The sequence below is a fragment of the Orycteropus afer genome, unplaced genomic scaffold, assembly GCF_000298275.1.
Source record: "Orycteropus afer afer isolate SDZICR_OR568_19922 unplaced genomic scaffold, OryAfe1.0 scaffold00136, whole genome shotgun sequence".
Lineage (NCBI taxonomy): Eukaryota > Metazoa > Chordata > Mammalia > Tubulidentata > Orycteropodidae > Orycteropus > Orycteropus afer.
In genome coordinates this window covers 97170-110046 of record NW_006921723.1, presented here as the reverse complement: position 1 = coordinate 110046, position 12877 = coordinate 97170, and the positions used below count along the sequence as shown (strand labels likewise).

General features: G+C 53.2%; 1 protein-coding gene across 1 annotated transcript in view; it reads right to left on the bottom strand.

The window, feature by feature from the left end:
- Positions 1-12664, bottom strand: part of TPM4 (tropomyosin 4) — a 26285-nt gene extending 13621 nt beyond the window's left edge. Inside the window, exons 1-2 of the mRNA XM_007945300.1 lie at positions 12551-12664; positions 5536-5661 (exon numbers count right to left, since the gene is read on the bottom strand). Of these exons, the coding sequence (XP_007943491.1) occupies positions 5536-5661; positions 12551-12664 (240 nt within the window). The remainder of the gene's footprint in view (positions 1-5535; positions 5662-12550) is intronic.
- Positions 12665-12877: the final 213 nt, after the last annotated feature.

Here is a 12877-nt window from a genome sequence, read left to right as displayed (position 1 = left end):
AGAAGTGCAGGCAGGAACGCACACAGAAACCTCTACACCAATGTTCGCTGCGGCACTTTTCACCAGATCCAAAAGGCGGACACAACTGACATGTCCATCAGCAGATGGTGGGTGAACACAATGTGGTCCAACCACACAATAAAATACCACTCAGTCATAAAGAGAAATGACGTTCTGATGCACGCCACAACATGCAGGAGCTCTGGAAACCTCATGCTAGGTGAAACAAGGCAGTCGCAAAAGGACAAGTACCGATGATCTCACGTCTATGAAATAAGCAAATGTATAGAAACTACAGCTAATTAGTGGTTTCCAAAGGTGGGCAGGGGGCTCAAGGAGGAATTTTTGCTTGGGGGGCACTGAGTTGACATTGATTGTGGTAGAACAATTAGGGAAAAGAGAAAGAGTTTAATCAACTCCATTGAGTGGTGCAGGTAGAAACCGCGGAGTTGTTGACTGTGTTGTATGTATTTTGCACCACGATAAATTAAAAAAAGACAAAGAGAATATGGGTGTCTCAGTTAATTATTGGCCACAAAGTTGGGAGTAGGGGTCGATGATGGGACAAAAAGGTATAAAAAGGGAAGAAAACCTGGTTACTGGCACAGAAGAGGTGTCTGAACGGTGGTGGTGGCTTTTCAAGGCCTTTTCACTCACAGGGAAGGAAACATGGCAGACTGCAGAAACACAGACACAGGTCAGAATCCTGGCTTTGTTACCTGGAGGCCATGTGACCTCCCAACTGCAATGAGGACTACAACTAAAGCCTCTAGCATTGCCTGGGGGACATACTAAAAAATCCCAAACCAGGTGTGAGTTGACTCTGACTCCTGGCAACCCCCTGTATGTCAGGGTAGAACTGTGCTCCACAGGGTTTGGGGGGCTGTAATCTTTAGGGAAATAGAGTGCCAGCCCTTTCTTCTTCTGGGTGGACTTGAACCTCTGACGTTTTCATAAGTAACTAAGTGCTTAACTGATCGTATCACCCAGGAACCCCTCCTGGAACACAGTAAGCACCAGACAGGCAGTTCCTATTACCGCTGTTTCACCTCCCTTCCTTTACATGTCTCATCCATTCTGCGGATGGGCAAAGCAAAAAGGCTCAGCTAGGGGAAGTGACTTTATTCATGTCACGGAGCTGGCGAGGAATGGCCTCTTGTGGCCCCCAGGCCCAGGGCGCTTTCCTTTCTGAACCAAGTTCTGTGGGCGACTTTGAGGCCAGGCAAGTTATCTAGGGTGTCCACCATGAGGACAGACTATTGCATGTTGATCAAATGGGGCTCAACAGAGATGAGAAGGTCCCATTCAAGTTACAGTCCCCGCTGCAGTCAAGTCAATTCTGAGGCACGGCAGCCCCACGTGTCACACAGTGGAACTGAGCTCCCTAGGGGTTTCTTGGCTGTAATCTTCACGGAAGCAGATTGCAAGGCCTTTCTTCCATAGCAGCAGTGGGTGGGTTTGAACTGCCAACAGTTAGGTTAGCAGTCAAAGAAAACCATACACCTAGGGACCGCTTTAGTCACACTAATTTTTTCATATCATTGGACAAAGAAGAATCTCCCAATGGGGAAGGCTATGAAAATGCGAGATGCTGTTTTTTTCCCCTGGCCCCTCCCCCACCTTGAATTTATACAGCCAAAAAAAAGTGCAGGAACAGAATGAGGTCAGAGCTGCCGAGAAACACAGGTGGAGAATCAAGAAACTTCTCTGCCCCAGACACCTAGAGAAAGGCAGCTGTGAGACTGCCACAGGTGTTTTGGATCTTAAAATCCTCAAAGACATCAACTTGGAGAATCCATTGAAACCACTGGCTAACACTTAGGGACACTGAGTGTGTGCTAAGGGTGATGGAAAAATTCGGGACAGTAAGGGTTGAACCACATGACGAATGTATTCAGTGTCAGTGAAAACTGATGAAATGGCAAATATTTTGTGACTTATGTATTTCCCACCATAAAAAAACCAAGCACTGACCAACTATTTTAAGAAATGGTCCCCACATCCTCCCTCTGATGAGTGGGCGCCTTTAATTCCATGATCTTTAAGTCTGCCCATTCACCTCCAGCAACTGGCACAAGAATTATTTTTTTTTCTCCCAATGGTTTTTAGTCCCGCCACAGAGTGGCGCAACCTTCGCCACTGTCTAAGTCCAGCACATTTTTATCACACCAAAAAGTAACCTCGTACCCCTCAGTAGTCAAGAAATTGATTTTTTTAAGTTCATATACTGCAGTGCTTGTTCCATGAGTTGTCTTTTTTTGGGAAAAAAAAAAAAAAAAAAGAGCCACTCCCTATGTGGGAAAATCTGAATCCTGGCAATTCTGCTTTTGGTATATTTTCCACCGTCTGGAACCCAAAGAGCTCAGACACACACATATATACGTGTATGCGTGTACACACACATTGAGACCTGTGAGAGCCGGAATTCAAGGGGACTGCCCATGTTTCCTTGTTTTCCCAGGCCAAGCAACTTTTCCGCCTTTGACAAGGTGCGGTCTTACCACTTCTCTGTTGCTCTCTATAGTGGAAAATATGAGTTTCCCTTCTCTGACAGGATTCTGTCTTACACAGGTTTCAACTTTGGCAGGTTTTTACTGTGTATGTTGTTGTCGTCAATGGCCACTTGAGTCGATTCCAACGCCTGGTGACCTTACACGTGCAAAGGAAAACTGCTCCAAGGGTCTTCAAGGTTGGAACCTTCCTGAAGCAGACCATAAGGCCTGTCTGCCAAGGTGCCTCTGGGTGGGTTCAGACTGCCCAGCTTTTGGCTACTAGTCAAGCACTTAACCACATTATATATGTATTTTTGAAAAAATGCTTGTCACTGCTAGTCACTTAGGGCTCCACCTCTTCCTGCAATCAGAGCCTTCCACAGGCTACAAAGGATTTCCCTTATAAGGTAAAAGAGCCTCTCTAGATACATGTGGCAAAGCAACCGGAAGATGTCGGTTAATCACACAAAAATCTAAATGAAACCAGCTGTCGGGAGGCCGCCCCAGAAGTCTGCCACACGCCGGCTGGAAAGAGTCTTTTTTTTTTTTTTTTTTTTTCTTTCCTCTCCTGCCTCTGGGCTGTTCCTTTGCCCAGAAACCACCTCCCAGCTTCCCCTCTGCTGCCCAAGAGAAGCAGCCTTTGTAAAGGGAAGTTTTTAAGAATTCCTCAACTTTCCAAGTACATCTTTCCTCCCAACTGGCCTGTCCCATTACTAAGTCTTGGCACACATCTAAAGGCCATTTTTAAGCAGAAGTAATTGTCCTCCAGTGACATGACTTGGGATGAGATCAGACAGAGGTTATGTGTGAGAGGCCAAACCAGCTACTGTTTGAAGCGCACTCGCCTTTTTAAGGCCTCTTTTCACCAAAGCAGCCCTTATAGGTTAACTGCCTAGCAGCTCGTGCAGGATTGGGCTTCGGCCTGGCTTCTCACTGAGATCTGTCCATACCTTCCAACTCCTTTTCCTCTTCTGGATCTCCACCGAGCCCCAACACCCCAGCTTCCAGGACTCCTGGGATCCCATTCCCCCAACTTCCTTGCCTCTTATTCATTCTTCAAAACCCTGCTCAACTTCCATTGTAGACCTCCTTCCATGTCATGTTCCCATATAAGAGCCTAGAGAACTCCCATAACACTAACAAATCCCCCTCCATTAGGCTGTGAGCAGCTCCAGGGATAAAGGGAAAGGAAAAAAAGGCACTAATTGAGCACCTACTATGTGCCTGCCCCCATGCTGGGGTCCACACCCAGGGCCAATGAAGTAGGCACCATTATCACTTCTACTTTACCAGGTTCCAGAAGGTCAAGTACAGAGCTGAATAAATTGTCAGGCAGAATGCTAGGTGGGATGACACCAGAACCCAGGTGTCTTCCCAGCAGAACTACCAACATCTCTGTCTTGAGGGGCAGTGGGGATGGTAAGCCCCTTAGGTCTCAGGCCCCACCGCCTGCATAGCAGGCACACAGTAGGCGCTCAGAGGAGCTTTGGTAGACTAGTTCTACATCCCCTAGTGCCCGCAGGGCCCAGCCGGGAGAAACTGGCAGGAGGCTAGGGCAGCACTTCCGCCCCCCGCCCGCCCAGGGCAGACACGTCGCCGCCGCGCCCTGGGAAAGTTCGGCTGGAGCAGGGCTGCGCGGGAGAGACAGAAAGTGAGCCGCCCCCGTGCGCTCCGCCGGCCAGCCCCACACAATAGCGGCTCAGCTATCCTTCACCCCACTGAGCACTCTAGGCCAGGCGGGGGTCCTACCCGCATGGGGAGCGTTCTCCCACCCTGACCGCGCAACCCACCCTTCCCCCCATTTCCCAATCGCCCGCCCTGCCTCGCCCGGCGCCCCCACCCCAGCCCAGGAGGGAGAACTGCGGCGGACGATGGGTCTCGGCGGCGGCCCCGGGGGGCGGCTGCGACGGAGCTAGGAGTCGGCGGGGCCGGAGGGCGCGTAGGAGGCTCAAGCGGGCGGCGGGCGGTGAGCGCGGGAACCGGGCGGCGCCGGGAGAAAGGAAGAAAGGAGGGGCGCGGGACAGAGGACGCCGGGGGGCAGAGAGTCCCTGGGTGAGTGGGCTGGGCGGGACGAGGGGATAGTTAGGGTGGGGATCCCGGGGGGAAACGCGGGGCGCCAGAAGGGGTTTCAAAGGAAGCCAGGCATGGGGTCCCAGGTGGGGGGTGTCGGGCGCGTGGCTGGAGGAGCTGGGAAGGGGTCCATGGGATGGATACTCAGGGACAAGGGGCGCAGGGCTGAAAGCTCCAGAATGTGGAGCGCGGAAAGGGTCCCAGGGGGGAGGGCGCCGGTGGGGGGCGCCAGGGCGGGGACTCTGGGGGCCTGGAGGCTCCAGGCTGAAAGCTCAAGGCTGGAGGCACTGGAAAAGGGTTCGGGGGGAGTCGCTGGGCGGAGATCGCAGGGTCCCGGAAGGCGCGGGGCGCCGGATAGGGAGTCCTGAGGCCGCAGAGATGGAGGCACCAGAGCGGAGGTGCTGGGGTGGCAGAGCCCGGGCGGAGGTGGCGGGGATCGGAATGGCGGGGTCCCGGGCCAGGGGGCGACGGGGCGGGGATGCCGGAGTGGCAGGGCTCCGCGCGCTCACTTTCTCTCGCCGCTCGCGCTCGCCGTCCAGCTCGCGCTGCAGGCCCTGCGCGCGGTCCTCTGCTTCATCCGCCTGCTGCTGCAGGGCCTGGATCTTGCGCTTCACCGCCTCCAGCGAGTTGAGGCCAGCCATGGCGGGACGCGGCGGGAAGCGGGGCGCAGGCTGGGCTCGGCGACGCTGCAGCACCGCCGCCCCGGCCGCCAGCCTTTGCAACGCCGGCCGCCCCCGCCCGTCCCCGCCCCCGGCCCGACTGCCGTCGGGGTGAGGTCAGCGCGGCCGAGGCGACGTCACACCGCGGGGGCGGGCCTGACGTCTGCACCGCTGGCCACAGCTGCTGGAGAAGGCCCCAATTCGGGACATATTTGGAGAAAGCGCCGGGAAAGCTCCTCCTTTCCCGCGGGCGCGCCCTCCCGGCCTGGACCCGGCCGACCCTGCCGCGCGCGCCCCCATTACTGCACACGTACGTCGGAGGCTTTCTTCTCTGTCAGCTCTAGCTTCTCCTGTGCGTCCTTCAGTTCCTCCGAGTACTTTTCCAGCTCGTCTTCCGTCCCCTTCAGCTTCTTCTGGAGGTGTGTCAGCTCCTCCTCCACCTGGGGACAGATAGGGGCGCGTGTCAGCTTGGGGGGCACGTCCCTGCGATATAGGGGCATCCCCCATGTCCACAAGAATCCGCTATCTCTCCCTGGGCCTCAGTTTCCACGTCTGTAAAACAGAGGGATAACCAAGGTATGTTGCTGTTAGTTGCCCTCCAGTGATTGCGACTCATGGCGACCTTAGTGTGCGGCCTTGGTTTTCAAGGCTGTGAACTCTCGGAAGCTGGTCGCCAGGCCGTACTTTGAAGGTGCCTCTAGGTAGGTTTGGATCGCCAGCCTTTTATTTAGTAGTCAAGCGCGTAACCATCTCCTACATAGTATGTGTTGCTGTTGTTAGGTCGGTTTTGACTCAGTGACCCATGTGACAGTAGAATCGCATCACGTGACACAGCATAGAATTGGCTTTAATTTTTACGGAAGATCGATCTATGGATCTTTTCTCCTACAGAGCTACTAGATGGGGTTCTAACTGCCAACATTTCCTTTGGCAGCCAAGCACTTAACTGTTGTGCCACCAGGGTTCCTTACAAACATTGTTGGTCAGTGCTGTCAAGTCAGATCCAACTCATATCATAGTGACCCTATGTAGAACACAACGAACACTGACAGATGAGTGGTGGCCCCTTACAATAAACCCACTGCCATCGAGTGGATTCCAACTCACAGTGACCTTATAGGACAGAGTAGAACAACCCTATAGGGTTTCCAAGGCTGTAAATCTTTATGGAAGTAGACTGCCTCATCTTTCTCCCGCAGAGCGGCTGGTGGATTTGAATTGCCAGCCTTTAGATTAACAGTTGAATGCCTTAACCACTGCACCACCAGGCTCCTCAATAGTATGTCCAAAATCCAACCCATTGCAGTCTAGTCAATTCCAACTCATAGCAACCATATAGGTCAGAGTAGAACTCCCCAGGTTTCCAAGGCTGTAAATCTTTGTTGAAGCAGTCTGTTGCATCTTTCTTCCACAGTACGGCTGATGGGTTTAAACCACTCTCATTTTGGACAGCAGCCTAGTGTTGTAACCAATGCCCCACTAGGACTCCACACTAGTATGTAGCACTCAAAATTACTACCTGTTAATAGTGTTCTCAAGGTCCCTAGGTGCCACAAATGATTTGTGCTCAACTGCTAACCTAAAGGTTGGGAGTTCAAACCCACCCAGTGGTACCGTGGAAGAAAGGACTGACAGTCTGCTTCCGTAAAAACCCTATGGAGCAGTTCTACTCTGTGGCACATGGAGTCACCATGAGTTGAAATTGAATCCATGGCAACTAACAGTAGCAACAATATAATTTTCATGGTCCACATCCTTCCTGCAGCTCTGACCTGGGGACCAGCTGTTCCTGTCCTTTTGAGGGTCCCCAATACCCTTGGTGGGATCAAGTACAGCTTTTGGGAAACTGATAGAAGTCCTGACATATTTCCCAGAAAAACATTCAGTTTCAGGGAGTGTAGCCTCTTCACGATCCTGGGTTAAACAGAAAAGGGGTCTCATTTTTTGGGCCTAAAATCTCTCCCCACTTCTGTCTGTAAGCTATCCCCCTATAGGCTTACCTTCCTCCACACACACACACATACTGGCAGCCAGAGACACTTTGTAACCGTATATCTGCCCTATTGCCCTCAGGAATTGATTCTCAGACTCTCACCAAAATACCAAAGAGCTGTGGGGCTTAGACCCCCCCAATCCAGGACTTTGGGGGCTTGGCCAGAAGAGGTCCACTCCTCAAAGATCACTTTCGTTGAAGGCTCTGGTTAAATCTTCTAAATTCTTGCACATTTGCCTGTGTTTAAATTAAAATGGCCCCTCCCTTTCCCAAATATTCTGTCCTCTCCATTTATCTGACAGATCTGTCCCCATCCCACACTCCACCCCCCTTTGAGAAGCTCAGGTCTGAAGGATACAGATCCCAGACCCCATGAACTCTCCATCCCCCACTAGCCCCCACCATACAGGTTAAGAGTCAACTCCGGGATCCCAACCTGTCCCTTCTGGCCATCCCCACTGAGACGGTCATGTTCAGCCCAGAGTAGAGCCGTACTCTAGCTGTGTCTATCTGGTCGTTTGACCCCTGGTCTTCCAGGGTGGGCAGACATCCTGTACTCAGCCCTCCTTCATTCTCCTGCCTCCTCCTCAGCAGGAGGCCCAGAGAGGTAAAGTAACTTTTACCGGGTCACACAGCACAGGATTTAAACCCAGTGCTTCTGGACACTAGCCCTTGGCCCGTCCCTCACCCCAATCCTGTTTTCCTGACCCCTCTCTTACTTGCTTCTTTCTGTTCTTCCCCAAAGAGGCTGTGCTACAAGAGCTGCTGTTACTATGGCTTCTAAAGTGAGCTCTGAATCTGGATTGCCCACTCACCTGAGATGATATACCAAGTGCAGTGTACCAAGTACAGGGCACCAGGGTATAAGGTACCAGGTGCAAGGGACCAGATGGAATGTACCAGGTGCTGTGTGAATGTGTATGCATGAACTGGTACAAATTCTTAAAAGGGCCCATGCCTGGTCTCTGAGCCTCCCAAGTGTCCTACTGAGCTGGGGGCATAGAAGTGGCAGCTGAGGTGGGGGTGGGGAGATTTGGCTGAAGTCACAGTGATGGCCCCTAGCTGTGGTGCCAAGGAGAGTGGGGACAGCTGTTCTGTCCAAAGGCCTCAAGGGCCACCCAACTTCCTGTTGCAGGGATGTCAGTGGTGGCTGAGGGCTCAGCCTAGGGAGGGTGGGACAGCTCAGGCTAAAATCAGAATCTACAGGGTGGGACACTGACCTCCAGGCTGAGAGCCTGGGAGCTTGACTCTGCATCCTGTTGGTGTGACCCTTTGCCCTTTGCTGGCCTCAGTTTCCTCATCTACAAACTGAAAGCCCCCACGTGGTGGTCTCTGAACCCCAGCCTTGCCTGAGAAAATGAGCCAGTTTCATTGCAGATGTTCACTGCCAGCCACACCTCTGTGGTCACCTGACTTCTCTCCAGCTCTGTGGGAGTGGCATTTACTGGGCGTTGTCTAAGTACCTTGCTCTTAACACGTGAGAATGAGAGTAAAATTTTCAGCATTGGGGTCATTAGGGCAGAAAGATGGTTTGGGGTCTTGAAGACTTTTTCTGGCCACATTTAGACGGGAATGTTGGAGTTGGGGGCTGTAGAGTATTTAGAATGTACCAAACCCCAAATAGTCCTTCTGCTGTCGAGTTGATTCCGACTCATGGCAACTCCAAGTGTTACATCGTAGACCTGTTCCATAGTGTTTCCTTGGCTGTAATCTTGACCGAAGCAGATTGCCAGGCCTTTCTTCTGTGGTGCCGCTGGGCGGGTTTGAACCACCAACCTCTTGGTTAGTAGCCAAGTGCAAACCATTCACACCAGGCATGTTAAAATATCTCCCTAAGCCCCCATGCTACAGTAGGGTAAACTGAGCCCCAGAAAGGGGAGGGACTTGCCCAAGGCCATGGAAAATGGGGATTTCACCCCTTACCACTCCAAAGCTGGCTCGTTTGAACACTACCTGCTATGACCACTGCTCCCCATCTGCTGAGGGGGCCTCCTCCTGACCTTTGACACTCCACCCCAGCACCCCTGCCCTGAGCAGAGTCCTCACTGCTGCTCAGGGCTCCCTGGCTCTCTTTCTGCTCCTGCTCTGACCACTGAGGTTGGAAGCATCTGTGTCTGCTTCTGTCCGCCCTAGCCTGGGGGCTCTCCCAGGGTTAGGTCTGGGAGTGAGGTCATTCTGGGCCCCAGTATTACCCAGCATAGGGCTGGGCCTGATTCAGCAGGAGCCCAGGGGAAGTTTGTGGCATGAATAAATACCCCCACCCCAAATCCTCCAGTAGAAGGAGACCAGGTATGAAAATGAGTAAGAGTGGCATGAATCAGGTTTCTGTCCCTTTTGTCTGGATTCCATGCACAAGGTCTATGCTAGCGCCAAGAGCCTGGGAGCCTGGCCTAGGAGGCAGGGCCTGGTCCAGGAGGCGGAGTCTGGTCTAGGAGGCGGAGCCTGGCCCTGGTTCTATGAGGTCTTAGGCAAGTCACTGTCCTTTGGATCTCAGTTTCCCTGTCTGGAAAATGGCCAGGAGGGAGGGGACCACACACCTTTGTCCCTGAAAACACAGCCTTCAGGCAGGGCTGAGGCAGGATGTGAGGTCAAAGGCCAGTTGTGGCGGATGTCACTGCACTAGAAGGGAAGCGGCAGGAAGAGGGAGCTGGGCCTCCCTGTCCCATTCCCACACTGCACAGCAGAGCAGGAACTGGGAGATCACTGCAGGGTCCCTGAGGGTCAGGCTGGCCTCCAGGCTCGCACTGGCTGGCTGCCTGCAGCATAAGCCAGTCTGAGTAAATTGAGTCCCTTACTACCTCCTGCCTTGTTTCCCACCCAGGACTGCCATCTGGGGAGGGGTGGAGCTCTGATTTGTGCTTTGAGCCTTGGTGTTTTGAGTTCCATCAAAGCAGTCAGAAGGCATAGTTTGCTCCCATTTCACAGGCGAGAACATTGAGGGCTCATAGTGGAGCAGCAATGTGCCCTGAGTCAATCCTAGCAATCCTGAGACAATCCAGCTGGGATTTCAAGCCAAGTCTACCACAGTGGGCAACTTTGTGGAAAAAAAGAACAGAATGAAAATCCAGCTGGAGGTTGGAGAACTTGTACCTCCTGGCCACACAGCTGGCTGGAGGCTTTTGAGGTACCTTCTGTTCTAAACATTAGGGTATACCAGTCATTCACACTTTAGTGAGAATTAGAGAAATGAACTTTTTTTTCTTCTTCTTCTTTAAATCTCTTGCTAAGTCTCTTATGGTGAGGGCCAAATGGTGAATGAAAAATTTACCATTGAATTTTTGGGGCAGCTCCAGACCCACACAGGATAGGCATCTGTGCTTGCCAGGGAGGGGTCCAGGGAGGGAGGGCAATTTGTGGCAGGAAGTGCTGGGGCAGGGTTGGCCTGGGAGGATGTGTCACAGGTACTTAGGGCAGCCCTGGGACATTGGGGGATGGGGAGGCCCAATGGGACAGCTGGGCGGGGCAGGAAACAACCCCACATTGATTGAATGCTTACTCAGTGCCAGGCACCAGGCGTAGGGCCAAGGGCTCCACCTGCATGGCCACCTCTAACCCTCCCACGCAGCTGAGGAGGCACTTCTGTCACCGGCCCCACACTTAGGGCCACTGAGGCACAGAGAAGTTGCTCCAGGTGGCCCACTGGCTGAACTGTGGTTCAGATGAGACCTGTTTGAACTCAGAGCTTTCCCCTGAGAGCTGGCCTGGCACCAGGCTGGGCATTGGTGCCACCACTGGGTGTCTCCCTGGGTTTGTCTGAGACCTAGACACTTCTAAAGGCTGGGCAGTTGACCCCGGGGTGTGGAGGAGCCTAAGCAGGATGTTAGTGGGGGGGCAGAACCCCTTTCCTCCTCCCATTGGCTACTCTGGCCACCTAGACCCAGGACAGCTGACTTCTGCTTGGCCCAGGCCTCTGCCCACTGCCTTCCATTAGCTCCTTGGAGACCCTCTTCTGCCAGAGTGCCCAGCTTTGGGTCCAGGGTCTGTGTGGGCTTCTGGGCCACAGGGGTGAAAAGATACGTCCGTACCCTCTGCCTACAATAGGTCCTGCCTCCTCCCCAGGCCGGCAGCAGGGGGAGCAGGGGCTCCCCCAGAGATGCACAGAGCACAGAGGCTCCCAGGCCTACCCTCAGCTCTCCAGCCACCTGGCCCCCAGGCCTCCACCCTCACCCTGACACGTGTAGAGAAACACCTGAACACACACTCACCCTAACATACACACTCACCCTGACACACCCACACACTCACCCACACATGCCAATGGGAACACACATACCACACACAGATACACTCCAACACGCACAGACTCCAACATATAATCACCCCAACACACACACACACTAACATACACACACACATTCCAACACACTCCAACAGAAACACATTCATCCTGACACATATTCACCCAACACACATGCCAATGCAAACATACATTCACCCAACAGACGTACATACACATCATAACAGACACATACTCACCCTGACACACATATACTTTGACTCCTCCAAACAGATGACACTCACCTAGGCACACACACAATATGCCAACGGAAACACACTCACCCTGACACACACACTCACCTCAACACACACAGACATGCTCCAACAGAAATACACACCCATACACACATGCCAGGAGAAACGCAGTCAATACACACGTACCCAGTACACATGCCAACACAGAGACCACCTTGACACACACACTGGACACGTATACTTGACATACATACTCAATTACTTTCATGTCAAATTTTGCACAAGGACACACACAGACCCAGCCTCTCCCTTCTACACGCACACCCACACCAACACCTCATCTATATGCGTGCATAGACACACACTGGTACTCGTTCTCACCTCTCCTTGTATACACATGTTCTCAGTCACCTTCACCCCTCCGTACTCCTCCTGTCTAGTTGAAACACGCAGAACACATGCACATACACAGGAGTGCTCAAACACACTTTCTTGTCAGCTTTCTCACATATACACAGCATCAAGCCCAATGTACACAAACCCTGCTGGTCCCCTCAGCCCTCCATACACACTCACTCACACGCTTGCACACCCCCAGACACACACACCTTCCCCTTTTTCTCAAACATCCTTTTCTTCCTCTCCCCCCTCCCTTTCTCTCAAACTAACTTGACTCCTACTGTCTTAAGTGGTGATGCGTCCAGGGGCCCCTCCTCTCTAAGCCCAGGGAAGACAGTGGTCCCCTCACTCTCTCTGCCTCGCCCCAGCCCCAGGCACCACAGCCTCAGCGACTCCAACACCTGGCCCTAGGAGCCAGCCCAGAGAGGGTGCCGCCAACCCCAGCACGGCCCAGCATGGCTCACCTGCTTATACTTTTCCTCGGCAGCCTTCTTGTCGGCTTCGGCCTGCTCAGCGCGGTCAATGGCGTTCTCCTTGTCCAGCTTCAGCATCTGCATCTTCTTCTTGATGGCCTCCATGGTGGCGGTGGGGCTGTGGGGCCAAGTGTGAGGCAAGGGTGGAGGAGCAGCCTTTTAACCTCTGTGTGCACCGCCTCCTGCCCAGCCGGGCCAGCCACCACTCGCCTGCCCCGTCACAGACTTGGCTGCTCACCGGCCTCCCTGGCCCTTGCCTTATTTGGGCTTAGGATTTTCTTCAAGGGGAAAAAAAAAAGAAAGACAGAAAGGCTCTAG